Here is a 27,035-nt window from a genome sequence, read left to right as displayed (position 1 = left end):
AACAGACCTTTCATTAATACAATGCCACAGCCTTTTCATTTTCCAGGCTTTTCTTCTGTCTATGCAGCTATTCAAATTGCATAAGTCTTTATTAATATTGCCGGTTATTCAGCAAAGGAAACCATCTAATATTTTCATTATAAAACTATAACAAATGCCTCAAAGGCTGTTTGAAATGCAGATTGAACCAGAACACACGCCGCAACATGCACCTTTATCATAAATATCATTTTATCATCACAAAAAACTCCCATTTTCACCTCCACGAGATTACACGTGGAGCTGTTCTTATTTTAAAATTCAATCTTTTGTCGCTCGGGCTGCTTCTGAACAGACAATGCAGAGAAATACACTGGATTATGCAAGTGTTCGCATCACGTCCATTATCTGCCAGTGCTCTTTGTGAAGAACCTGATATCTTATGCAACTGTCTGAGAGCTGAGAAGGCAAACGCTATCTACAAGTTGTTAAAATGAACTCTGCACAGAGCAGCGAGGAGCTGTTTCCATAGTAATAGCCGCCTACACACAACACAAAGTGACCTGACTGCTAATTTTAATGTGACATGAAACAATCCAGAAGCAAAAGTCTGTTGTTTTGACTTAAAGCAAATCTAAGCAAGAGCCCAGGAAATAATATGGGGGGGGGGGGGGGGGGGGTTGCATGGGTTTAACCACCCTGCAACCCCACCTTAACTTCAAAAATGACTTCAAAATACTATATTTACTAAAATATAGTAAATCCTGCCCTTTAAAATATCTAATATCTTCTTTTACTGCGTGTCTACTTCAGTATTGTGACAGGCTGGACCTGATCCCAGCTGTCAGGGTTAGAGGTAGGAGTTAAACCAATCCGATCGCAAAAACAATCTGACCAGCAGATTTTTCATGTGCAGTAACATGTGCATGAAAAATCAGCAGAGTATCCCAAAATGCATGGGGGAGTGCTGGAAATGCACATCAGAGGAAGCAATGAAGCTTAGCAGTAAGCTGGTTTGGTGGTTAGCACCACCACCTCACAGCAAGTGAGGGTTTGAATGCACCAACTGACTGTGGCCTTACAGTGCGAGTTGTGAGGCCTGTGAAAGACGGGTGACCTCTCTGAGGTGTCCCCTACCCTCACCCTATCACAAGCTCAACCACTACCTTGACCTGGATAAGCAGAAGAATATGGATGGATGGGTATTTATTAGTGGTGGGCAGATCGATCCAAATATTGATTGTATCGATACCAAGTCAGCATCGCTATTGTATCGATACCAAAATATGCAGCATTGCACACGACTAGTATTTATTCATAATAGGGATGCACCGATACCGATACTGGTATCGGGTATCGGGGCCGATACTGTAAAATGTGTGTGTACTCATACTCGTAAAAGTTAATCGATACCATGAACCGATACCAACTTATTTCATTAATCAGAGGGTGGCTTGTCATTTCTGTTGTAGTTTTTTAGATTGGCCACTAGGGGGACATCCTGCGCTAAACAGGCACAGGGTTAGACGAGTGAGACTGGCGGCTCCAGATAAAAAAGAGAAACTGGAGGCTGCTGTAGCTAGGCTACACAAAATGTCAGCAGTGTGGAACAGCCAACTTTAACTCAGGTTTTGGAAAAGCGATGAAAAATGTCAAGAGAAAATCCACGGGCAGTTTAAATAAGAGGCTCTGACTCATTTTATCGCTCTGGATGACCAGCCAATGCCGGTTGTGGAAAACAGAGGATTGCACCGTCTTCTCAGCATACTCGAGCTGCGATATGAAATTGCGATAATGGTGCCAAAACTTTCTGAAGAGGTAAAGACAAGCAGTGTGTGTGTGTGTGGTAGAAGTATCGGTTTTTGTACTCTGTATCGGCAAGTACTCAGATCCAACTATCGGTATCGTATCGGTTTGAAAAAATTGGTATCGTTGCATCCCTAATTCATAATATGAAAAATTTCCAGGCCTCTCTTTGCAATTTACTGCTATTTTGGCACTTCTGTTTAACATAGCACTTTGCTACACTGTGACACCTCAGTGCAGTGTAGTGTCATTATCAGCTGATTCTGGGGGGACAAGGCAGTGATGGATATTTCAATGAATGACCCACGAATTCAGTTACGCATGGCAAACACTTTATTTTTATCTCGTCGCTTTGCTCTGGGTTTTATACAGTTTTTTTCATTGCATGTAGTCAAAACTGCCCGTATTTGATGCTCTCTCCTTTCATGCCGAACACCACACGGATCAGAGCAGAGATACTATCAGTGCCGTTTCTTGCTACGAGAGTGGCCAACCAATACTCATTATGTTGTCAACACACATGTGGGTAAACACAGTGTCACACTTCACTGAGACTTACTGCGGGCTTTCTGACAAACAAAATGGAAAAGAAGATGCTAAGACTTGTCTGAAGTGTTTCTAACTGTGAGGCACTTTTGATTAGAGAGCTGTGACACCACCATGTGACAAAACTGTGTAACTGCATGCTAAGCAATAATTACTCAAAATGACATTTAAATGAAAACACTTAATAATTTATAGATTTAGCTCAGTTACTTAACATATAATCACGCTAAAATATTATAAACTTTCTTTTAAATTAGATAAAAAGAGACTTTTGCTTTTAAATTTACAGTAAAACTGCACATTTCTTTATTTTTCCTTCCACTCACCATTCACTGAAGTTTTTTCATCATTATACACACCCTGCCCACACACACACACCTGCACGCATACAAAGGTTTAACTCTGCAGTTTGTGCTTCAGGTTGGTCAGTTGCTCCATGTTGATGGTGGAGCCACCGCACACAATCATCAGCAGAGGGCCCATGAGAGCTGGCAGACGACCTAAAATGAGGAGAAGCAGTAACTGATGTAGTCGTTTCTCTGAACTGAGAAGGTCTCAACCGTCTCAGCCTGATGGACTGAAGTACTCATCAGCTGCTTCAGTATGAAGAAAACAGAAGGAAGGTGAAGATTTACCTTCATTTTGTAATCTGACTATGACACCGCTGTAGACAGCTGCCAGCGCTGCTCCACACGCCATCTCCACCAGCACGCGTTCCTCATCTGCAACCGGCATGCCATCACATTAACTCCGGTGCAATTTCCACTTAGTTGTGCATAATTTTTCAAACATTTTCAGCAAAGCCACAAAGCAGCAGGCTTAAAAGTTACTGATGAAAACGTTTTGTCATGGTGTGAACATTGTTGCCATAGTTACTGAAGGTAGAGGCATTCAGACCCTTCACCTGAATTCTTTGCATGCGTGAATCATCCAAAAACCAACTTAAAGTGGACCCGCTTTGTACAATTCACATTTCCTCTGTAGAAGCCAGTGAAGGTGGCTCCGGCCTCTGGTTAGGATGCCTCCCTAGTTCCTCTCTTTGCAGGTTTCCAGTCACACCCAACTGGGAGGAGATCCTGGAGTAGACCCAGAAACAGCTAGAGAGACGATACATCTCATCTGGTCTGGGAATACCTCAGGATCTCCAGGAAGAACAGAAAGTGTTGCTACCCTTTAAAGCCTAAACTGTCCTCTGAGTGGCTGGGTAGGGCTCCTGACTTCATACAGATATGAAGTTCAAATAAACCGACAGCAAAATGTTTCTAAAGTCTCAATGGAGAAGTGTTTGTTCTGTTATAAAATGATAAATTAGCATGTTTAGGGGCTTTTGTGACACTGCATCATTTTATGAGGAAGATTTGGGCAGCATTTTACTGCAAACCACAGAGGACAGGCTGCACTGGAGGCTGCCAGATAAATATGAGAAGATTAATGTGCGAGGGAAGAATTACAAGTACTGCTGCACAGATCTGTGTTCTTTAGTTACATATTTAAGTTTATAGTGCAAAGCAGCCCTAGTCTAATATTTCACAAAGTGTTGTGCTATATAAGATTAGTATATGTTTTGTTGTATTAGATAAATTAGCTACAACTGATGTTGTTTAGTATAAGTTAATAATAAGTACCAACAAGTATAGTGCTTGAATAAATGTGCTAATAAATTACTGGCTGTAGCTCTATCATTAATCATTAGACTTTCTCTGCCCACAAGAGGGCAGAAAATGGCTTCCACAGGCCTGTATGGTTTGCAGTTAATTTCATTCATTCTGGGGCATAAAGACATGCTTGTCCAGCAGCTCGAAGTGAAGAAAAACATTGTACAGGGAAAGAAAACAAAAGCATTTATGTACAGGAAGTCTTTTACAGAGTAAAACCTCATTCTAATTTTCTGCAAAAACCCTTCTTTATACTCCTTATTATCAAAGTAACCGTGGAAACTGGAGGTATTAGGACGCACAGGATAGAAACAAAAGTCTACCATGCTGATTTGGACACTGACTTAATAGCAATCGGTGAGAATAAATGTGATGCAATATGAAAAAAGATTCATTAACTGACACTCATCACCAAGCTTAAAGGCAAATTCAGAGGAAAAAACACTCACCCAGGAATGTTTGGATAGCGTGCAGAGCCTGCTGGTCGGTCACCAGCTCAGAGATGATTGTCAGCTCGTTGCTCTGGCTGTAGTCGAAGGCTTGTTTACAGGCCGTCTTCGCTCCGAGACATTTAGCCTCGCTGTGGAGAGGCAGTAGGTTTGATGGATGAGGGGACGTTCGAAACACTTGACTGCAAAAAACTTTTAAACTCCTTTAAGGTCAAACCTGGTGATGTCATCTAAAGTAACCAACTTCCCCGCTTTAATTGCAGCATTGAAACAGTGTGCCCCCACTGTTTCCATCGCGACGATGGGCACGTCTGTCCAGCCCACATCCTTGAGGCCCTGGATGACCCCACACAGGAGGCCCCCTCCGCCCACAGACACCACCACAGCTCCGGGCTTCACGCTGGAACCCAAAGAGGCAGTGACCTCTGCAATCATACTGGCGTGGCCTTCCCTGTATGGGTGAGTGTGTGGACACAGGTACAGTTGGAAAGTGAGTCGTTTTAAAGTGCTCTGTGCTTTAATGAGGAGGTTTTCTACCATAGCAAGGGGTGATCGAATGGAGGAACATAAGTAAGCCCTTCGGTTTCTGCCAGTTTGAGAGCCTCCGTGTTGGCATCATCCCAAACCTGCAAAGATAAGAGTCTTAGTCTTCTTTAAAAAAATAAAATAAAATCTAAATTCTGGATTTTAAACCATCATATCAGTGAGCTTCACCTTGCCTGCAATTCTGACAGTAGCACCCTGATCATGGAGTCTCTGGACCACCAATGGAGGAGTGGAGGAGGGAACTATGATGGTGGCTGGCACGCCCATTTTTTGGGCTGCATATGCTGCAGCCATACCTGCATTACCACCTGAAAAAACACCACCTTCAATACTAAAGAAACACACTAATGACACTGCATTGTAATGAGAATATGATGTTTAACAGGACAGAGTCACCTGAAGAGCAGACTACTCCTTTGGAGTGTCTGGCGAGCTGCAACGACACATTAAACAGTCACTGTGGATCTGAAGGAAGGGAGCACGCGTGAGGGGGGCTGTAAAGATTCCCACCTGCTGGCAGAGGTGCCCGATGCCGCGGATCTTGAAGGAACCAGAGGGCTGTGCATTCTCCATTTTTAGATAGACAGTGGTTCCCGCCCTCTTGGACATGTTGATGCTCTCCAGCAGCGGTGTCTTCAGGTGGAAAACCTCTGCCATGGTTCACCTAGATGTCAATGAAAGAGAAGCAGTAAAAACTCCACAGAGTGCAAGTGGGTGGTACAGTGGAAAAGTTGTTCATCTTCTGTTAGGTTTATTGGTAGTCAGAGCATAACTATCACCAGCTCTCAGATTGCAGTGCTGAAGAAAGAGAAGAAACAAAGAAGCTGCCTCTGCACAATTTGTGTTAATTTAAGACACTGAACTCTTGAGTCATTTTTCATTGGTAGACTGTCTTTCACATGTAATTTCACTTTAATCTTCTGATCTGATTTAAAATCAACTGTGCATCATATTTTATTAGTAACCATGAGACAAATCATTTCTCCCACTTTCCACCGAAATCTGTAAAACCACCATCCTTCACTTCCTTCCTTCCTTCCATTGTTGTTGCCACCTTCAGTTTCTGCTTCTTTCCTGATAAATTGGCTTCCTTCGAAACCTAATCTCACATTTTCCACTGATACCAAACGTGCCAGAGGACATAAAAACACCCCAATGTGTGGATTCTTTAGTATTTCTCTTGAAGTGCCCGGTCTATTGCCTGTGTAAATACAGTGTAAATGGGTTCGTTTTTAATATTAACTACTATCACCGTTTGAATTATGTACCAAGCATGGGCAGTGTTGCTTTCAATAATAAAATAAAATGTCTAAAGTGGAAAATCAGGTATTTATATTCTTCACTTTAATCTTCAGCAGCTCTCTTTAGGGGTCGCCACAGCGGATCACCTGCCTCCATCTCACAGTATTCCCAGAACCCATCTATTTCATAATTAATAAATAAATAAAATAATACAAATTTAAAAACCGGTAAGGGTCAAAACCAAACAGAAGTATTTAAAAAAGAAAAACAGATAATAGCTTTTTGTTGCTAAGAGAATAGGTTTGACATACAGTTCACTTTGGGAAAGAAAAGAAATTGTAATTGTTGATATAAATATTTGGGAAAAATACACTTAAAGTCTGAATCTTCTCGCCTCTGTGGCAGAAAAACCTGTCTGCCAGCGGAACTTTATTAACACAACAAAGCAATAATAACATAAAGCGTCCGAAATGCTACGTTGTAATTTGGGATATCAAATACAAACCATTATATAAACCTCTGACTTACGTTCGGTTAAAATGTCTTCGTGAATGAGCCCCGCAACAAAAATTAATTAACTGTTTACTTTTGGAAAATGTATTACAGTTTCACCAGATGCTACGCTACATAAGAATGTAGCACATTGTACCGGAAAAGCATCCAATAGTAACAAGACGACTTCCGGTCACTGCTTCAAAATAAGTGTTTGATTAAAACCAATGACTGTAGAAACTAAAGTGAATTTACTACTGGAAACACGATTATATTATTATTATTATTATTATTATTATTATTATTATTATTATTATTATTATTATTATTATTATTATATTACGTTTGCCTAAAATAAACTTAAACTAAGTGTAAAAAAAAAAGCATTTTAGTCAAATAAAATTACAGGATAACAAAACTAAATAACATAATTATCTAAAAAGTGTCTTAACAATTCGTCAGTTTCGCCAACTATGTCAGCACACCAACTCTGAGCCAGCTTTGGTAGGCATGTAAACTGGGTTTTTACATGAGTATGTGTGTTAGTAGTGTTTTGTAATTTTGTACAGTCCTTTACTCATCAAACAACATCCATTTTACAGTGAATACAATCTAAACTCCAACTAATAAAACGAACTGAAGTGAACAGTTTAACAATAAGAACTAAACTGGAAAACTGCCCAGCTAACTCAACTGATTTTGAAATTTCCCCACAGATCGGTTTGCCAAGTGTTTTTATTTTGAAATTACAAAATAAAGCTGACAGTTTTCTGTAGTTCAGTTCCTGCATTAGAGTTAAATTACATAACAAACGCCACAGTGATTGAATTTAGGATTTTAATCTGGAAAAAACTTACGAGTGAAGAGTTTTCTGTCGATGCTGGCTCTCCTGAATGACCTTTGAACTTTAATTCCCATCTAAAGTCCACGGTTTATTATTTGAGGCTTGTATTTATGTAAGCTCACGTGTGTCTGCCTGTAACTATTCCAGCTGTGCATAGTTTGAATTAAAAAAACGAGCTGAGTCATTGCTGTTTTTCTCTGTAGGGATTATAATTTCTTTATTAATATTGTACAGTAGCTGTATAGTTACAGTTTGCATATACACAAAGTGATGGTAAGCACTTCTCAGAACAATATCTCACTCTCACACCAAACATCACTCATCTTATTGCTTCATATTTTACACAGCTCCTGCTGAACAAAACGGCGCTTTATTTTGTGGCAAACCTTTCCTGTACACTAGGTGGCAGCAGTGAGCAGCACCAGCACTGACACATGAAAAGAAACAGGAGCAGCGTGTGCTAGTAATGAGAAAAATAATAATAGAAAGCAATGTTTTGTTTTAAATAAAGCAATATAAATCAGGGCCAGAAGCAGAAGCAGTTCTTCCTCCACTCACGGCTAATTTAGCCCCATTTGAACACTGACACAGGTTATCTTTCCCAGGCCAGAATAAGGCTGGGCTTTCCTTGAAGCCACCTTTCTGAGCAGCCACAGGAGCTTTAATGTAACATATTTAACAGCAGATTGACAGAGTAGCTTTTAGTTAATGGGTTAATCGTCAGTTTTCACATGAGGGTCGGTATCTTTAGTCTGAAGAAAAATATGCAACAACTAGCAGCATTTTCTTTTTATCTCCTCTAAATAAAAGTATCACCCATCCTTCGCTTTCACACTCTTTTCTCCTCTTTCTTGTTTTCCTTCCTCTTTTCCTTCTTTCTCCTCCTTTACCCTCAACAACCATTTTGGCAGTTGAACACATGTACATGTGAGAGCGTGCATTCATCCCATAACAGTTGACAAATGCTTGAATGTCAGATTACGAACTCAGAAACAGCCCATTATTCTGACTTGACTTCAAACCTTTTTGCTTCACCGTGCGTGGGTGGATGCAGATCCCAGCTTCCATGTGTCACAGTCTTGCGGTTGCACTTCCAACTCTTTTCCTCTGATTCATTTTCTGCCGAAACCCGACTCCTGTTAACGTTGCTTACCCTCCCCTCACTTTCCTCTTTCCAGCTCCACTTTCACATTTCACATCTCACACGTACTTTCAGCCGGTAAATTTACTGCATTTACAAATCTTCACGCCGTGCAGCGTGAAGGTGTTTCCACTGTAGCTGAGACAGAGCGCATTCCTTTGCTATGTCGCTGATGAGGCTGGCATTATAAACATCCATCTGGGTGTTTTGTTTTTCTTTAAATTAACACAGTACAAAAATAAAGCGACATTTAAAGGATATTTGGAGAATATCAGACAGAGCTTTATGACTCCAAGCTCATTGTTTCATATTTTAAGCTGTGTGGAGCTTTAAAAAAGCTTAAATTGCTTTTTTAATACTCTTTTTTTTTCATTCAGCATTTCTCATGCAGCTGAACAATTTGAGTTATGAATTTACGTCAGCTCTGCAACATCTCGGTGAAAATGCACACTGCATCTATCACGATTTGGCTCTGTTGCATCCACACAAATAGAAGAAAGTGGCTCCATCTTTGTCCTCCCCTCATTCTGCTCCTTCCTCTCCTTCTTCTTCTTCTTTCCTGCATGCATGCCCCCTCTGCGAGCATGAGGCTCCTGATCTGGGCTTTATGCCAGTGAGCGTTGTCTGGGTTTGATCCTTGGATACAGCTGCAGAGAAAACAAGACAGACACAGAGAGCTAGAAAGAGCAAGCGAGGATGTAGGTGAGGTCACAACATCATGTCGACATGTTCTCAAGGTGCCTGAACATCTGAATGCCAGCAGACCGAGGGGCATCGTGTGGGAAGAAGGTCTTCCTGCATTTGCATGTTTTCTGTGTGGTATAAACTGAACAGAACATAGGACAGACAGGTACTTGACATATTCTTGCTGCTCTTTTACACCATCTATGTGACGCCAACATTTGGACGGGGCAAACTTTTCTGCAGTTAAATAGCTCAAAATTGACGTCTTACATGCTAACATGAAACCAGCTGCTTGAAACGTCAGAGCAGAATTTCAGTCAGCCCTAACCTTCGAATAAAACTGGACTATTCTTTGAAAGAAAATCCTTGTCAAACTTAAACCGTTGTTCTAAAAATCTGACTTGGAACAAGTCGTCCACACTTTTGTTTTCTCTTGACCAATTTACTGCAACTCTGCTCTTTGTGGTGCACATGAAACGTTTCTCTCTTGCCTCCCACAGAGCAGCATCTCCACTTCCTACTTTCACATAACCCCTAATCTGGCTTCTCTCCACTGGCTTTCTGTGTCTTAGAGTTGATTTTATGATTTGCTGCTACATGGCACAACTGTTGGCACCGTATGAATATGTTTACAGGCTTAGATCCTCCGCTGGGTCCTCCTGGCACTGTGAAAGTAAGGCGATCGTGTTTATATCATCACTCTACTCTGCCTGAGGAGATAAAACTCACAGTATCATCGCCTCCTTTGAAGTCTTTCTCTCTCTTTTTGTCCTTCAGTTGTACCTGTTCTTATACTAATGTCAGACTTTCTCACAAATATTTTCACCAGAGTCGCTGTTTTGGTTTCGGTTCTCTCACCCCCAGCAGATTTCTGGGCACGTATCCCTCGCGGTCATTCAGGCGCGCCCACCACCACTCTGTCTCGGTGTCGTCATGGCGACGCAGCACAGTGATAGCGTCGCCTTCGCTGAAGGAGAGCTCATCAGACTGCTGGGCTGTGTAGTCCCACAGGGCGTAGACTAAACCTTTGTTCATCACACCCAACTTTTCCTGCACACCTGCGAGAGACACAACGATGACTTTAGACGTTTACCTGTGCGACGACGGTAACTGCGCACGCAGGTGAGTGCGTCGGTATCTTCCTACCGTAAAGGAACTGGGAGCACTGGGTGTAGCCCTCTTCCATTTCTTCACATTTGTCCGCGGCTGTTTCCACGTCGCTGATCGTTGTGGCAAAAATGGCCGCCCCTGACTCCACCAACATCTTGCAGAGGTGGACGCTGTTACACGAAGCTGCACAGTGCAGCGGGGTCCTGTGAAGACAACGACATTAAATGGGACCTCGCAAGGAAGGAAAAAAGTACATTTGATGATATATTATGTTACTGTAATTGCAATAAAGATCTTGTGTAGATCTAAAGCAGAGTCAGCTGAGCTTTTAGTCGCCTTAACTCGCTTGATCAAATTTTGTATGACTGGCAGAGTTTGTGACTTAACAGCAAAAAAAAACTGCTGTCCCTTTGCTGTTAGCTTCCTTCACAAATAGATTCACCCATAGGTGGGTTCCCCTTGTATAATTCCTCTTATTATTAGGGATATCCCCTCTTTTTGATATCATATTGAGCTAAAAGTAGAAAAAACTGCATATACCAAGCATTTAGAGCAGTATCTGAAATCTGAAACGTTGCCTATGTTTAATATGAGCATCGCAATTCGTTCAGTATATGCAGTCCTATGAAAAGTGAAGTACACCATTACCATTTGTTTGCATAGGACTTAGAAGGGTAAGCGTTAGCACCTTTATAAAAACAGAACCAGACACCAGCATATCAGCACAAACTCCTCGTACCAGTTCTCAAGCACAGTGGTGGAGGGATGATGATTTGGGCACCTTGTAGGATTGAGTCACTTCTCTGTATACCAAAGTATTCTAGAGTCAAATGTGACAGCTGAAGCTTGACTGAAACTAGGTCATGCAGGGGCTCGATGATCCTAAGCACAGCAGGAAATCTACAACAGCTGCAGTCTCCCATTCAAAGTCCAGACCTCCAAAAAAAAGATTGGGTCAAAATTCCTCCACACTGATGTGAGAGAGTGATGAAATCCTACAGAAAACGATTTCTCCAAGTTACTTAGTTTAGCTGCTAAAGGTGGTTCTGCAAACTACTGAATCGTGGGCTAGATTTGTTCACAGCACTGCGCACATGTGAGAGTAAATAAAGAAAAGGATTAGGTCCTCCTTCAACATGAACATTTCTCTTTTTACCAAAGTTCATTCACTTCCAATTAAAGAAAGAAAAAAAAAAAGATGTTCCTGTAATGCACTTTAAAACAACTACAGTTTAAACTAGAAAAATTTGCATTTCCTGCGAAAATGCTGTGTGGATGCTGTAACGCTGAAGCTGTCTGCTGAAAATAGCTGAAAAAGATTAAAAGTTGGAAAAATTGTATGTCGGTGAAGAAACTGAAAATTCTACTGAAAACAGGTGAAGAAGCAGAACTTTTTGCTGAAAAGTGGTGAAAAAAAATTGTTGCCCTGAGCAGGATTCGAACCTGGTCCTCCTGGTCTAAAGGCGGCTAGTCGTCTCACTGAGCGAAACTCATTCTCACAAGAAAAGAGATGGAGAGACTGACAATTCTGCTGAAATGAGCAGAAGCTGCTGAAAATTACGCTGATAAGAGGTGAAAAGGCTGAAAATTCTGCTGAAAAGAGGTTTTTGCTGAGACAGCTGAAAAAGCTGGGATTTGTGCTGAAAAGAGTTAAAAAAGTTTAATTGTTAACTGAAAGAAATGTTGCCATAAGCGGGATTTGAACCTGGGCCTCCCAGTCTGAGAACGGCTGCTCATCTCACTGAGCTAAAACACAGCTCAGGCCGGCGAGCAGAAACAAGTGACCACATTGATAATGTGTTCCATTCATTTCAATGGGCAAAAATATTGTATAAAAAGCTTAATATTTTAAAAAGTATAATAGTTAAAAGTACAAAAAGATATAGCAGGAATGAGCAGAAATAGCAGAATCTTGTGAAATTTGAATGGTGAAAATTGCACAAAAATTGTGGAAGTAGTTAAGCGGCAAAGAACGGAGCAACTTGAAGAATAAAGTATAAAAAATAAAGAGAAACAGGAACTGTTTCTCTTTATTTTTTGGAGGTCTGGACTTTCTCTTTATTAAACTTATTAAACTAACCACGAAAGAATCAAATGCATCGGTAATTAAATCAAGCAACTTGTGGATACAGACACTAATTGCATATTGTAATCTCCTCCTTCAATGCTGCTAAGGCAGCTGAGTCAAAATGAAACTGGAGTCAATTATCTCTGTCACTGCTGCCTCTGAGCCGAGCTCCAGCATCGCCACCGCAAAGCGCGCTCATTACTCAAACTCCCTCAAGTCCTCCGTGCAGCCGCTGCTCTGTTATTGGTCTCTGTATTACTGCACGACGCACAGACCGAACGAAGGCACTGACCATCCGTCACTGTCGGCCGCGTTCACGTTCACTCCAAAGTCCAGCAGGAACTTCACAATATGGTGATGACCAGCGCAGACGGCGTTATGAAGAGGTGTTATGCCTTCGTCGTTGGGCATACTGGGGTTTTCCACCTGAAATAAGAAGAGATGCGTATAAAGAAATATTAGACTTAGAATAAGTTATTAGCTGCTCACCTCCACAACGGTGATAACAGCCTGGAGAAGCTGAGAATGACCTCAGTGCAAAAGTCAGGAAACAACATGTTTTGAGCAGGTTGAAAACTGTCGAGTCTCAGAGTGTAATAATATCAAACTGAGCTTTTGGTGGATCTGAGAACATTAACTTCAGTTTGAAGCCTAAGAAGTCAGTAAGGACTCTCTTCTCCCCTGAGTGATGGCAGGGTTTCCATCGAAAGATGTGAGGCTCTGTTTTCTCTGCTGCTACAGAGTGCATCCCCGACTAGAGCTCGCACAGCTCCCTGCTGAGACCTCCTCTCTACTGGCACAGATTAAAGGGAAGTATTGTCAGGAAGCTACTGAGAATGCTTTTAAACTGCCTGGTAAATGGCAAATTTGTTGCGGCAGTCTGCATGTGGGTGTAATTACTGGCATGTAAAAATATTACACTGTTGCATAACCCAATGTTTTTTTTAATGCAACACAAAAAAGTAACCTTTACAAGTGTAACCACATTGTGTGATGATTTTCAGCTCTGCTTAAAAGTTATCTCAAAATCTGAAGGCTCTGCAGAAGTTTCCCTTGTCTTCTAAAAAGGCCAACTTTCCATAGTTTTGCAGCTGCTACCTATCAGAGACTATTTGTTCAACAGGACTAAAGAAAATATCATCAGGACAGTTTCTGATCAAATGCACTCGTTATTTTTTTAAGTTTACTGTTGTACGACACAAGCTTTTTGTGGTTTAGGTCATTCTCCAGATGCAGATCATATCTCTCTTGATGATAACCCCTGCTGTCTCTTTACTGTAACGGCATATCTCAAGCCTCGTCACTCATTCTGACACATTTCAGTGTCTTCACTACAATAAGTTTCTTCTTCTTCTGGGCTCAGTGGGATGCTGGATATCGACTTCTGGCCCAAATCCTAAATGATAGCGATCCATTCCTGTCTCATCAGTGCTCCAACCTGATCACAGTCGGTGTGCTTCTGCTTTTTAATCACCGACCACATGAAAAATGTCCTCAAAGACCTGTCTTGATGCCTGCTCAATCATCCAGGTGAGAGCATCATCCAAACCGACGGCCAAACTGAGGTCACTTTGATGAGTGATGAAACTAAAACATCCATCCATCTTCATCCGCTTTATCCGAGGCCGGGTCGCGGGGGCAGCAGCCTAAGCAGAGAGGCTCAGACCTCCCTCTCCCCAGCCACCTCCTCCAGCTTATCCAGGGGAACACCAAGGCGTTCCCAGGCCAGCCGAGAGATATAATCTCATGCCCCTCTCCATGAATCGCTACCTTATCGTGGTGGAGGGGTTTGTGTGTCCCAGGGATCCCAGGGGCTATGTTGTCTGGGGGCTTTTGCCCCCTGGTAGGGTCTCCCATGGCAAATTGGTCCTGGGTGAGGGACCAGACAAAGAGCGATTCAGAAGACCCTTATGACGAGAACATCGAGGGAACAGTTCACCCTGCCCGGGGTAGGGTTACCAGGGCCCCGCCCTGGAGCCAGGGCGGGGAGGGTGCCCGAGGGCGAGCGTCTGGTGGCCGGGCCTTAGTCCATGGGGCCCGGCCGGGCACAGCCCGAAGAGGAGACATGGGCCCATCCTCCCGCAGGAGGCGCCATAGGGGTCGGGTGCATTGTGTGCCGGGTGGCGGCCAGGAGCGGAGGCCCTGGCGGACTGACCCCCGGCTGCCAAGACTGGCAATAGGGACATGGAAACTAAAACAGTGCTTTCAAATGTCTGTGAGTCAGTTTTCTTGTTTTAGCTTCAGCGTTTAGGAATCATTTGGAACGATGGCTGATGTAGTTATAGAAATAAACTATATTCAACTTAATTTTACCTTTGCAAAGCAACACAGTAATCTTTGCAAGTATGAAAGGTGAGACTGTGTTATAAGAGCACTATAATTGCACAACATCATGTTCTGATTTACCTCATATATGATTCTCTGCACCAGGTCAAACTCTCCCTCCAGTGACGCATCCAGGAGAAGAGCCAGAGGGTTAAACTTGACTCTCAGGCCGTGACCCGTTCGCTCTGATGACGGCTTCTTCAGGTTGGTTCGCTTCACCTGCAGCAAACAGCATAAGAGGAACAGGAAAGAAAATGAACCTGGTGTATTGTTGTGTGACAGACGCCCATGTTTAATGTGTTGTTTTATACATACCTTAGGCAGAGTGGGCGGGGCAGGAGGAGATGGTGAAGGAGAGACGTGGCCAACTGAGTTTTGAGCAGGACTACAGCCTCTCTGGTTGTTATTATTTTGGTCCTCTGGTCTCTCGGGTACAGTAATCGGGCTTGATTGGGTCGATGGTGAGACGCCGTTGCCAGTCTCTGCCGCCGCTGTTGCCTCTTTGGATAATTCTGTCGTAACTGCAGGAGGAGACGAACGGCGGGAATCCGAATTCAGGTTTTGGGCTTCGCTCTCCGCGGCTGCTGCAGCGACTTGTTTATCTCCACGTTCTACGTTTCCATTAGCTGAATGAATGTTGTCCATGTCTCCCAAAAGGCAGTCCGGTTGGTAGAAAGTGTTGCCTAGAATTAAAGAAGGAACTTAAATCTATATATATTTAGGCACACAGATGTCACCTGACCATCATATGTCGCTGTCTTACCTGAGCTTCCCTCCATGCCTCCTGCTAATGTGTTGAACCTGCAAAAAAAACCCGGCAAAAACAAATTACATTTTTCCATTTTGATTCTGTTTCTGTCTTAAATTCCTGAAAGGTTTTTGTTTGTCCTGCAGTTAAACATGTGGTAGCACCAACCTCTGGTAGAGCAGTTTTTGGATGTTTGGCCCCTGAGGGCCTTCAGGTTCAGTGATCGAGCTCCGTTTCTTCAGGGGCCGCGGCGCGTTGCTGAAGCGGCGGCGGAGAACCTCCAGGTCTGCATCACTCTGGTATCGGAGCTGAGAGTGGGCTGTGGGGGACAAAGCTTTAAAGCTACTTTCTTCTTTTGTCGTTTGTTCTTGGCAAAATGTATTTTTTTTCTGCTCCTGTTTCTGAGATCTTTTGCTGAAATTATTCCCAAAAGCTCTTCAGGATAGCGTGATCTGTGACTGATAAGCACACTACCATAACTTAATGACAACTTTCTTTAAGACTTACAGTTTAAAAAGATCTAAATGTGATATTCTGGGATTTAAAAATCTTGTCCTGTTTTTAGTATTTCCTTTTAACGATTTCCAAGGTGTGGGCTACAATTCAAGCGGGCCAGGAGAGATCGATTTTTTAAATGTCTTTTTGTAACATGTTCTCGCATCTTATTTTTGTTATCAAGGGAAAAAGTTAAGCACAAAAAGATCTAAATGTATCATTGGAAAAAGAAAGAATTAAATATATTTTATTTGGCTCACGTGATTAAAGGTTTGGGTTAGGGATGCACCGATACCGATGCTGGTATCGGGTATCGAGGCCGATACTGTAAAATGTGTGTGTACTCATACTCTTAAAAGTTAACCGATACCATGAACCGATACCAACTTATTTCATTAATCAGAGGGTGGCTTGTCATTTCTGTTGTAGTTTTTTAGATTGGCCACTAGGGGGACGTCCCGCGCTAAACAGGCACAGGGTTAGACGAGTGAGACTGGCAGCTCCAGATAAAAAAGAGAAACTGGAGGCTGCTGTAGCTAGGCTAAACAAAATGTCAGCAGTGTGGAACAGCCAACTTTAACTCAGGTTTTGGAAAAGCGATGACAAATGTCAAGAGAAAATCCACGGGCAGTTTAAATAACAGAGGCTCTGACTCATTTTATCGCTCTGGATGACCAGCCAATGCCAGTCGTGGAAAGCTTCTCAGCATACTCGAGCCGCGATATGAAATTGGACACTCTGCAATAATTTAAACGTTTATTTTATTCTCAAACCTAATTTGTATTTATTTTATTCCAAACAGAAGTGTTTATTTATTATTCTGAAAGCTCGAGACAGTGCCAATAGTTCAGTGATATTTTGTAAAATTACAATGTGGAGACTCTGCAATAATTTAACAGAAGTGCTTATTTTTAACTTGAAATTTTTTTTGTGGTCATTTTTATTACGATTTTATTTTTTATCGGCAGAGAATAAAATAAAACCTGTCTTCCAATTCATTGCATTTGTGTGTGTGTGTGTGGTAGAAGTATCGGTTTTTGTACTCAGTATCGGCAAGTACTCAGATCCAAGTATCGGTATCGTATCGGTTTGAAAAAATTGGTATCGTTGCATCCCTAGTTTGGGTGTGTTTCAGGAGATTTGGAAGCAGGCTGCAGTTTGAGAATGGCTGATTTAGCTCTTTCTAAGGAAGGTCCTCTGACTCAATTCTAGGGCTGCTTCCAGGAAATCAATGCTTGACTGAATACCTGACATAAAATTTGTGGTTAAATGATGAAGGAGGCTGGAATCTGCTTTAGTAAGAATAAAAAAGCTAATAAGAAGAGTATCACTCAAAGAGACCAGTGAAGATTTATGAAACTATGTGAGTAATATTTCTGCAGCCAGTGTGACTAAGTGACTGGGTTACTGTAATAAACCATAAAGTGTGTAGACATGCATTTAACACCCAAACAGAAAATAAACAAATGCATTTTTATAGTTCAAAGAGCGTTAATTTATACATCTTTTGCATTTCTAGATTGCTTGAAATGAGCTTTTTCAATCCTTAGTGTCGTATTTAACACGATGTGACATCTTTTTCAGTGTGCAGACAAATATACTTTTTTTCAGCACAAGCAGGTTTATATCTACAAAGTTTGGCCTAAAATGTGACAGTGCATTAAGTGCTGCTCCATCACCTGCCTCCATCCTATCCCTGCCTATCATCTGTCACACCAACCCTCCGCATGTCCTCTTTCATTACATCTGTGAATCTTTTCTCTGGTGTTTCTCGTTTCCTCCTGTCGAGGTCCAGCGTTCAGCATCTTTATCACTCTTCTTATTTTAACACGAAATGTGTTTTCTGGTATTAAACACGGGATATAGAAACATTTTAACAAAGAAAGGTAACATTTATTGGTGACTGGTTGCACCTACCAACTGGGGTGAGCTTAGTGGGACTGAGGGGACGAGGGATGTTGTCCACACTGGGTGGAGGTTGAATTTGGCCCTCGCCGCTCTCTCCTCCTTCTCCTTTTCCTCCATCTTTATCTGTAGCTTCCTCCCCTGATATTTTTACTCCTCCTCCTCCCGCCTGGAGGAAAAAGACAGGGGATGGAGAAGTGGAGGAGGAGGGGAGGATGGGTTTACCGTAGACTGTGGAGAGACAGGAAAAAGGATGGGTTATGGTTTGTTTTCACCTGCAGAAGCTGTCAAACTGTCCAAACAGGTAATTGCTGTTTAATCACCTGCTTTGACAGCAGCCCTGTTGCTCAGAGATCCGTAGTTTTTGGCCTGAGGCTGCTGTAGGTACATGCTGTAGATGGAGCTGCTGTTCATTGTAGCAGGGCCCTTCCTGGGGGACTGTGGCCTGGAGGGATGGTCCGGGACGTAGGGACGTACGGCCACCGCCGGAGGGGGATCTGTCCGCTCTGTTTGTGGGGACAGTGGGGAGGGCTGGGAGGTGGTGGCAGAACCTAAGTGCAGAAACAGAAAAACAAAGTTATACAATCAACAGGACTGAAAGAAGATAAGCTTTTATTTTAATAAATAAAACGTTTTATTACCTTGGCTTGAGTTAGGAGGGACAGAAATACGGTGCTGTATTTGCTGTGAAGAGGGCGATGATGAATGGGGGGATGAGGCGGCACCGGATCGAGGCCAACCCAGTGTACCAGGGGCAGAACGAGGCAGGGAGCTCGTGGCGCAGTGATGTGCAGCTGCCTGGTGGGTGGCACTGGGGTACGTACCATAACCAGAGGGAAGCTGGTGGGAGGGAGACACAGATATGAAGTCTAACTGCATAACCTATTTTTTTTCTTCTCGCACAAAGACATTCACGACTGCTTTCCATGGAGATTTTCCTCCTTATTTATTTATTAACCTTTATTTAACCAGGAAAATCCCATTGAGATTAAAAACCTCTTTTTCAAGGGAGACCTGGCCAAGATAGGCAGCAGCAGGTGTCTCACAGCTACAGAAATTAGTCAAACACAGGCAGCAACAACACACATGCAACAATAAGTGAAAGAATACAAATAAAATAAAATAAAATTCAAATAAAAATAAATAAATAAATAAAAATCGTATCTCCCACACAGAGCAGCGTCCTCAGCAGTGCCCGATCATCTCAGACCTGAATGAACTGATGGTTGCTTTAACCTTAAGCGGGTCCTTTGTTTGGTTTTAGTTGCAGAATTTCGACGTTAGACATCCTTAGACATTTTGAGTTGAAAAGTTCACACCATCACTTCACTGCTAAGCAGAAGCCTCAAGCGAGCCTTGATACCTCTATAACATCGCTTACGGTGCAATAAATGATTTATTATGATCACAGAATTCATGAGAAAAGCTAATATAACTGAGATTTACACCAGTACCTGTTCTGGACTGTTGGTCCTCCAGTCTGTTACGCTCTTAGTGATGGTGGGCCACGGTGCTTCATTGGCTGAAGGGAGAAAGCGGCAGAGAGTCAGGGAGCCGAGGAAGGGATCAAAACAGGAAAGGAAATTAAAGTGAGAAAGAAGCAAATAAATCCAAATGGAAAAGACAGATGAAAAAAGATACTATGAATGGTTAAGTAACTAAAAAATGATCGGTTAAAGGGAGTGCATATAATGTAAATGGTAAATGGCCTGCATTTGTATAGCGCTTTTCTAGTCCTTAAGGACCCCAAAGCGCTTTATACTACATTCAGTCATCCACCCATTCACACACTGGTGATGGCAGCTACATTGTAGCCACAGCTGCCCTGGGGTGCACTGACAGAGGCGAGGCTGCCGGACACAGTAGGCAAACATGGGGTTAGTATCTTGCCCAAGGATATTTGTCATGCAGCCAGGAGGCAGCCTGGGATCGAACCACCAACCTTCTGATTAGTGGCTGACCTGCTCTGCCACCTGAGCTATAGCCACCCCATAATTGTGTATTTGTTGCATATACATGTATATTGTAATGCTGCTAAAATAGCATACACAGAGCATGTCTGTAGTTTACTCGGCAACATAAATCCAAGCGGACAATGCACTGATTCCCAACCAGGCGTACTCCAGGCGCTTACACCTTTCACTTTTCAAGAGTTACAATTTTAAAAAAGGGTTCTTAGCAAGAAAAAGTGAGAAAATTAAGAATGAATGGTTGAAAAGGACATCTAAAATAACAATACTAAGTAAATGTAACTCATCAATACTTAAAATTTGTAGCCAATATAATGTAAGTTGTAATAATGCACAGTGACTGACAATAGCAGTCACAGAAAATGTCTCGTGGCTGCAGTTAAACTATTTTAGCCTCTAAAAAACAGGAAGCCGCTACAATGAAGGTTTAAAACAGAACAAAACTCTACAATGTGAAGTTTAACTCAGCCTCTGTCTCTGCAGAGGTGTTGTTACATAATGAACTGGCTCAGCTCAGTGCAGAGTCACAGTAGTAAATCTTCAGCCACTGTTGTCTGTGACAGCGAAGGTCAACAGCCTAACTCAATGCTTTGGAATTTCATGGCAACTTGGCCACACCCTTGAAGACATTTAACAGGAAATAGCTTTGTGAAGAAGTCAGGTGATCTTCTAAGGTATTGCAGAAGTGGAGAAGAAATGACTGATGGAGATGCACCATCAAAGCTGTGGCGCTAAAATGGCTAAATAAGTGGTGCTAAATAAAATTCCACATAATGTTAAACTCCAGCAGCCATTTCCAAACTGTTACCTAACCATTTCGCCCGGTCACGTCACAGTCCGGGCTCGTACCAGACTAATACTGATTAACTCTTCAACCCAGGAGCCACGCAGTCTGTACAGTAAGTTGTGCTGCGAAACCTGTTGGCTGCTTTAACCTGCTGACCTCAGGAAGAAAACAGTCACGACAGGAAACAAGCAGTCAGTTCTGTGAGAGGTGGAAACTTGGCCGCCTGCCCCTGAGAGCCCAGATTAGAAGCAGTCACTCGGTGTTATAGAGGAAAGACAGTTTACGGCACAGTCACGGTACGTCCTGGTGCAAACGCCAAACGGGTCATGCAGTAAAGCGTTTCAGCCTCACCACTCAAGTCTCTTTAGTTCACCATTTGTGAGCGTTTGAGTTTGATATTCTGTCTGTGAAATATGATGTTGCAAGAGAGATTTCACTTCCTGTTTAAATAAAGGTTTGGCTGAAAAACTGCACACTCATACAGTAATGAAATCGACAGGCACACATGCTAAAGCATAACCTGATTTATAGTCTATTTTTCTTTAAATGCGAACATGTTTTACAAGATAAAATCATTTCGTATTAAAAATAGACGAATCTGAAAAAGTAAGAGAGAATTCATGACAATGTTTTCAAACGTGAAGCGTAATTTTGATCTTCTTTTGCTGCTGGTTCAGTGAATTTTGGTCGGAGAGAGACCAAACCTGAAATTTCAGAATCTGTGAGATGTCAGCTTTGAGCCCCGACAGCGTGTCCGTGGACGTGCCGTCAGGTGAATGATCCACACTTTGTGTTTACATCTTTTTGCGGAATCCGTTTACCTGCTCTTTAACCCTTTAAGACTTACCATAGAACCAAGTCCACCAGAGCTTATATTATATTTTTACATGCTGTGGAGCCATTTTTGGGAGCATTTCAAGTTGATATACATCAATACAACCATTATAGCCCAAATCTTAATAATATGTCTGCATTAAGTGCATAGTAATTACATAAATTGCAAAAAAGTGCAATAAACTACAAAAAAAATGTAAAATTGTTTTGGTTTTTTTAACATATATTTCTAGTTAGAGAAATTTAAGAGGCTTATCCCTCAAAACTGTAAATACAAAAAAGTTGCACAAAATAGTTTCCCACCACAGGAAATTTATTTTGAGTGTCTTCATAGTTTTATTTTTGAAATACACTAATTTTTATATACTGCAGGAAAAACGAAAATAAATATTATAATGCAAATTTGCAAAAAAGCAGCATATGCATCAAAATAAACTACTTCCAGCAGTGCAATATGAGTCCTAAGCATCCCAGAAACCACACAGAAAGTCATAAAGTCAAACATAACTTTTAAAAACACCAGTATAGGCTCATGAGGCCTTGATGGTAAAAAACTACATTTCCGCAAAATGACATCACTCCCGGATGATCGGATCATGGCACTGATCGGATCGGCAAAGCTGTTTCTGGAATATTATGTTTTTGTTGCTGCAAGTGCTTTTTATGCAGTTTTTGCAAAGCTTTATGTGGAAGGAAACTGTGACCGAGGACAAGCTGATGGTATAAGATGTAAGTACAACTCCTCCGGTTTCATATGCAAAAAAAATTATTGCGCTAGCTTACGTGGTTGCAGAGCTACCGGGATTTTAAAATAGTTACACAAAACGGAGCGTGCTGCTCTGACCGGCTTTAAAGGGTTAATAGTTCTGCTGGTTGTTGAAATAGTTTTGTGAGCTTTAACATGAGATGCTGGCATTTCTCGCAAAATACATTTATATTCAAAAATCAATTCAGGATTTAATGAATCGATGTTGCATTTTTCCAAACTAAAATCGATTTGAATCGGAGAAAATCAATTTTTTAAACACAATTATTGAGGTCATAAATAAGAGAGGATCACGATCATTTTCTCACAGACTTTTATATAATCTGACTTCTATTTACAGCTGGAGGAGTCGCGCCCTGATGGCCATGAATAAAAATGCAGTTTTAAAACGTTTCAGAGGTGACTCAACAGCCATCTTTCATATACAGTCACACTACAAGAACAGCTTACAAATGGCCTCACGTAACGAGAAGTTCATCAGAAACAGATCCGACATCTTTCACCCAACCATCAGGATGCACAACAGAAAGCTTTAGATCCAAATATAAAATTGTTATAAAAAGTAGTGTAATAAATATCCATCGTTTCAGCACTTTCTAGCAAATATGAGCCAGTTTTGTTTAACATATTTTAAACAAATAAATGATTCCTTGCTTTGCTTTTTTTTCTGGGCTTAATCTCCTCGATGACATCACCCTCTCACCTAAAACCTCTTGTTATCCGACTCCCTCACACACTCATCACACGTACTATAGATAGCTACAATTCAGGCTTTCTCTCATTCATGTGCAATGGCCCCCTGCCCTGTAGACTGTTGATTTGATTTACAACTACGACATTAATAGAACTGTGGCATTTGCTTCGGGATTCAAGAACACAATGGGTGTTAAAACAAAGCTGGTTGAAGACTCTTTATTTTACTTCAGTGTAGGTGAAAAAAATAGATATCAGCAGTTTAAATTGTGTTTTTCCACACTGTGTAGGAAGAGATGTCGTTATAAATAAACCAAGTCTAAAACCAGACTTTGGTTTATTTTCTGAAGCTGTGCTTCTTAACCCTGAGCAGCTGTTGGCTATCAGATGGCATGTCTGCACCCTTGTACACTCGACCTTTACAATTTAGGGTCCTTTGAGCAGCTGATTCAATTATGTTTTGTCTCTTTACCATCTGGTCTGCATAGCGGTTTAAACACGAGCGTGCTCGCTTTGAATGCATCCACTCTGGGAGTCAGATTAAGAAAATGTGTGCTGTGGATGCCCTTTTCTATTTTGGGTCTTTGCAGCTGGCTCCAAAAGTGAGTCAGTCCCTATAAACTCCCGTGTTAAAACGTTCAAGTTTACAGCAGATATGAACACATTTAGCACCACATACACAGAAATTTTAAGCTCTCTGTATTAAATTTCCCCTTCATGACAATAACGGAGGTCAACTTTTAGTAAACTCAGTTCCTTAAACTGAACCGCTCAACTACATCTGAGGCATTTTGGAACATACTGGAATCTTTTTAAAATCCATTATCTGAAAATGACAGTGATCGCTATGCAGACTACCGGACTAACCTCCTAATTAACTTGCACTAATTAGCAGGAATACAGTCTATGATAATGAACATGTTTTTCTGACACACAAACACACACACTTATTCGTGGACAGAAAAATAACTTCTTGCTCTGAATGAGCACCATCACTGGATCTTTCTAAAAAAAAAATAAATAAATAAAATTTAAAAAAAATTTAAAAAAATTATATATATATATATATATATATATATATATATATATATATAAAAAATTTATATATATATATATATATATATATATATATATATATATATAAAATAGTGTCATACCTAGATTTATTTCCCACATATTCAAGCTTTAATTTGAAAACTCTGACCTGATTTGAACCGATTTCACGAATGTTATGTGCCTTGTGTATGAGGAGCTGTACACAAAATCTCAGTCCCCTACCTGCAAAACTGTGTTTTCTACAAGGCTCCAAATCTGCTGTCACACGTCTGACATTAACTTTCTAAGTTAACTCAAGCTGCGTGTCTCCAGTTACTCTCAAGAGCTGCACCCTGACCTCCTTAGAGGCCATATTTACAGAGCCATACCACCAAATATTCACCCTAAAAAACTCACACAAGTAGTTTCTAGATAACCGAATGTTTAAACGTCCGCTCAAAAAATCTATTAAGTGAATCTTTCGAGTGGTGCTATGTTGAAATAATATTATAACCTATAAACTTCTAATTTTCACTACTATCCCATACCCTGTTTTGATGCTTTACACTTGGATTTGTGTAAGATGACGTTTGGCAACTGAGCAACTTGTTTTTTGTGTAAAAATGAGGAGTTAAGGCTGAAGGTGCTGCTAGTATCGTGCGATCACCAATAAACCCAGCGGTGAGTAAGTTTGTTTAGTGGTTTCTCCTGGACTCACTGTTACTGTCGCCCCCCTGAGGGGACAGAGGCCCCTCCCACCGCTCTGTGGGCTCTGACAGGACGATGTCTAAATCTGACTCTTTCCATTGGCCGGGAGGCTTCCTGATGGCACTCCTCTCTTCCTCTGTAAGGCCACACCCACCACCACAGACAACACCAACCACGAGACAGCAACACCCACCAAACAACAGCACAGACGTAAACATCACCACCATCGGAATGACGAAAACAACAGCGAGAGCCACACCAGCACCACAACACATTACAAAACAGCAATCACAGAACCACCACATTAAATCATTGAACATGGGAGAGAACACCGACACCGACAGAGAAGGGGACGAGGGGAAAAACAGGACAGGAGAAAGAAATGGAAGAAGAGCAAGTTAGAGGTCAGACAGCGATAAAGACAAACCAAGTCTGGTAAAGCACAGAGACTTAAAATGGGAAAAAAACAAAACAAAATAAACATCCACCAACCTGAGAGGGAGCGAATGTGGCTGAGAGGGGTGGGTTTGGGCGGTGGGTCAGCTGGGAGCGGGTACCCTGGCTCTTGTCTCCCCTCGGATGGAACCTGGATGTAGGGGCAGACTGCTGCCACTCGACCCGAAACTCCAGCACCGGGGTGGGAAGAGCTTTGAGGGGAGGACAGAGTGCCTCCATTCATACGACTTAACTGAAGTGGACACACACAGACACCCAGAATGAGACTCATATAACATGATAAAGAAAGACCAGACTTTTTTTTGCACACTGCACCTCTGCTCTCTTCTTATGCAGGCGTTCTCTCAGGTCACCGATGCGTTGATCCATCACGGTCACCTGGGCGTTCCTCTTGTTCAGCAGCTCCTTATTCTGGGCCAACTTGCTGCTCTGCTCCAGATTGTGCCGGTTACGAGCCTGAAAAAAAAAGTTTTACTCACATTTATGATTTTTGACTCCAAAAGCAGGCAGGAGAAGGTCCCACTAAACATCTTTTTTTCTGCAACATTTTTATTTAATTTTTGATTGGTTTTAAAATAGCTGTGATCAGACAGCCACATGACATCCACTGTAGGTACCAAACTAGTAGAGGTGGGAATCACCATACATCCCACGATACGATATTATCACGATACTTAACGCACGATACGATATTATTGCAATTTTTTAAAATATTTTGCGATATTCAGATTCTGTACATAAAGGTAAACTTTATCAATATTCATTTTATCTAATATCAAAGTCTCACACTCAGTCTTTCTCTCGTTTCAGTTTGATTGTTGACAAACTGAACGGTTTGTATTACAGTCTAGTCCAACTTAACTGAATCAACCATCTGGTACAATTATAGCTATTCTGAACTATGCAGTTTATGAAAACTATGCAGCCCCTTCAGCAACTGAAGGATTTGAAAGTAAATTAAAACAAAATATAATTTTACATTAAATAAAAAAGTTTCAAACTTAATTAAAATAAAACATGTCTTAAATTAAAATAAGTAAACTGTCATGTTTATTGCTGCCATAAAACAGTTAAACACATTTGGACAGTGAAGGAATGTCAGGATTCTTGCTCAGAAAAAGGATCAACATGCTCTGAAGTCAGAGCACAAAAACCTTTTTTGTAACAAAATATCGATTTCTGCTGTCCCTGTATCGATACATTATTAGCAAATAAAATATCACCATACTACACAGTATCGATTTTTCCCCTCACCCCTACAAACTAGTATAACCTCATGGCATTTACAGTGTTTATAGCATTGCTTGTTTGCATGAGTTTCTAAAACATATTGTTCCCACATGCTTAGATGGTTTGGTGGTGCAGCGGAGGTGTTGGTAGATAATGAGGAAGAACAGGTGTCCTTTGTTTTTCCAACCAGATTGAGACATAAACATTTACTACACATCTTTTCAATTAGCCGTAAAGACTGCTTGGCAAAGGCCAAGTGTTTGCTCGGGGTATAGTTTACCTGCAGCTCCTGGTAAAGTTTCCTCAGCTCCAGAGCTGCAGGGCCTGAAAGAGGCGATCCTTTATGACCAGTGCCTGCACCCTGGGGTCCCGTGGGTGCCCCCTGACCTGGTGCACCAGAGTGTAGCTGCAGGCGTCCTCTCCTCAAATCCTCCAGCTGCTGAGTCAACTGTTAGACCAAAATTAAATATATATATGTGCACATACATCTTATCAAATCAAATCTACTTCAGAGTTTATAG

General features: G+C 41.6%; 2 protein-coding genes across 8 annotated transcripts in view; both read right to left on the bottom strand.

Moving 5' to 3' along the window:
- Positions 1 to 2,095: 2,095 nt before the first annotated feature.
- On the bottom strand, positions 2,096 to 7,658 carry sdsl (serine dehydratase-like). Of its 2 annotated transcripts, none has more exons than XM_085143110.1 (9): positions 7,573 to 7,658; positions 5,492 to 5,645; positions 5,378 to 5,414; positions 5,150 to 5,289; positions 4,973 to 5,061; positions 4,653 to 4,886; positions 4,436 to 4,566; positions 2,967 to 3,053; positions 2,096 to 2,831 (listed from the first exon to the last, which is right to left on the bottom strand). In XM_085143110.1, exons 2-9 carry the CDS (start codon positions 5,636 to 5,638, stop codon positions 2,728 to 2,730), a joined length of 969 nt encoding a protein of 322 aa, XP_084999236.1. In that variant the 5' UTR covers positions 5,639 to 5,645; positions 7,573 to 7,658; the 3' UTR covers positions 2,096 to 2,727. The 2 variants fall into 2 exon arrangements, with proteins under 2 accessions (XP_084999236.1, XP_084999235.1); XM_085143109.1 differs by lacking the exon at positions 7,573 to 7,658 and adding an exon at positions 6,752 to 6,960.
- A 91-nt stretch (positions 7,659 to 7,749) lies between these two features.
- LOC146495733 (apoptosis-stimulating of p53 protein 1-like) overlaps positions 7,750 to 27,035 on the bottom strand; it is a 69,721-nt gene continuing 50,435 nt past the window's right edge. For 5 of the 6 annotated variants that reach the window (XM_085143104.1, XM_085143103.1, XM_085143108.1 and 2 more), the window contains 16 exons: positions 26,795 to 26,962; positions 25,600 to 25,740; positions 25,321 to 25,516; positions 24,839 to 24,964; positions 19,490 to 19,557; positions 18,677 to 18,875; positions 18,359 to 18,586; positions 18,048 to 18,266; positions 15,804 to 15,954; positions 15,651 to 15,688; positions 15,203 to 15,570; positions 14,969 to 15,106; positions 12,855 to 12,988; positions 10,531 to 10,697; positions 10,243 to 10,442; positions 7,750 to 9,347 (listed from right to left, as the gene is read on the bottom strand). In XM_085143104.1, coding sequence (XP_084999230.1) covers positions 9,306 to 9,347; positions 10,243 to 10,442; positions 10,531 to 10,697; positions 12,855 to 12,988; positions 14,969 to 15,106; positions 15,203 to 15,570; positions 15,651 to 15,688; positions 15,804 to 15,954; positions 18,048 to 18,266; positions 18,359 to 18,586; positions 18,677 to 18,875; positions 19,490 to 19,557; positions 24,839 to 24,964; positions 25,321 to 25,516; positions 25,600 to 25,740; positions 26,795 to 26,962 — 2,583 coding nt within the window. In that variant the 3' untranslated portion in view covers positions 7,750 to 9,305. The remainder of the gene's footprint in view (positions 9,348 to 10,242; positions 10,443 to 10,530; positions 10,698 to 12,854; positions 12,989 to 14,968; positions 15,107 to 15,202; positions 15,571 to 15,650; positions 15,689 to 15,803; positions 15,955 to 18,047; positions 18,267 to 18,358; positions 18,587 to 18,676; positions 18,876 to 19,489; positions 19,558 to 24,838; positions 24,965 to 25,320; positions 25,517 to 25,599; positions 25,741 to 26,794; positions 26,963 to 27,035) is intronic. The other variant, XM_085143105.1, reaches the window with a different exon arrangement.

The sequence above is a fragment of the Neolamprologus multifasciatus genome, chromosome 19 (genome assembly GCF_963576455.1).
Source record: "Neolamprologus multifasciatus chromosome 19, fNeoMul1.2, whole genome shotgun sequence".
Lineage (NCBI taxonomy): Eukaryota > Metazoa > Chordata > Actinopteri > Cichliformes > Cichlidae > Neolamprologus > Neolamprologus multifasciatus.
Note: the sequence above shows the minus strand (reverse complement) of the source record. Positions and strands in the feature narration are given on the sequence as shown.

Coding starts and splice junctions, on each gene's coding strand:
- sdsl (XM_085143110.1), bottom strand. CDS start 5,638: ATGGCAGAGGTTTTCCACCTGAAGACACCGCTGCTGGAGAGCATCAAC. Junction 5,415..5,491: donor TCGGGCACCTCTGCCAGCAG/GTGGGAATCTTT, acceptor GTGTCGTTGCAG/CTCGCCAGACACTCCAAAGG. Junction 4,567..4,652: donor ACTTTAGATGACATCACCAG/GTTTGACCTTAA, acceptor GCCTCTCCACAG/CGAGGCTAAATGTCTCGGAG.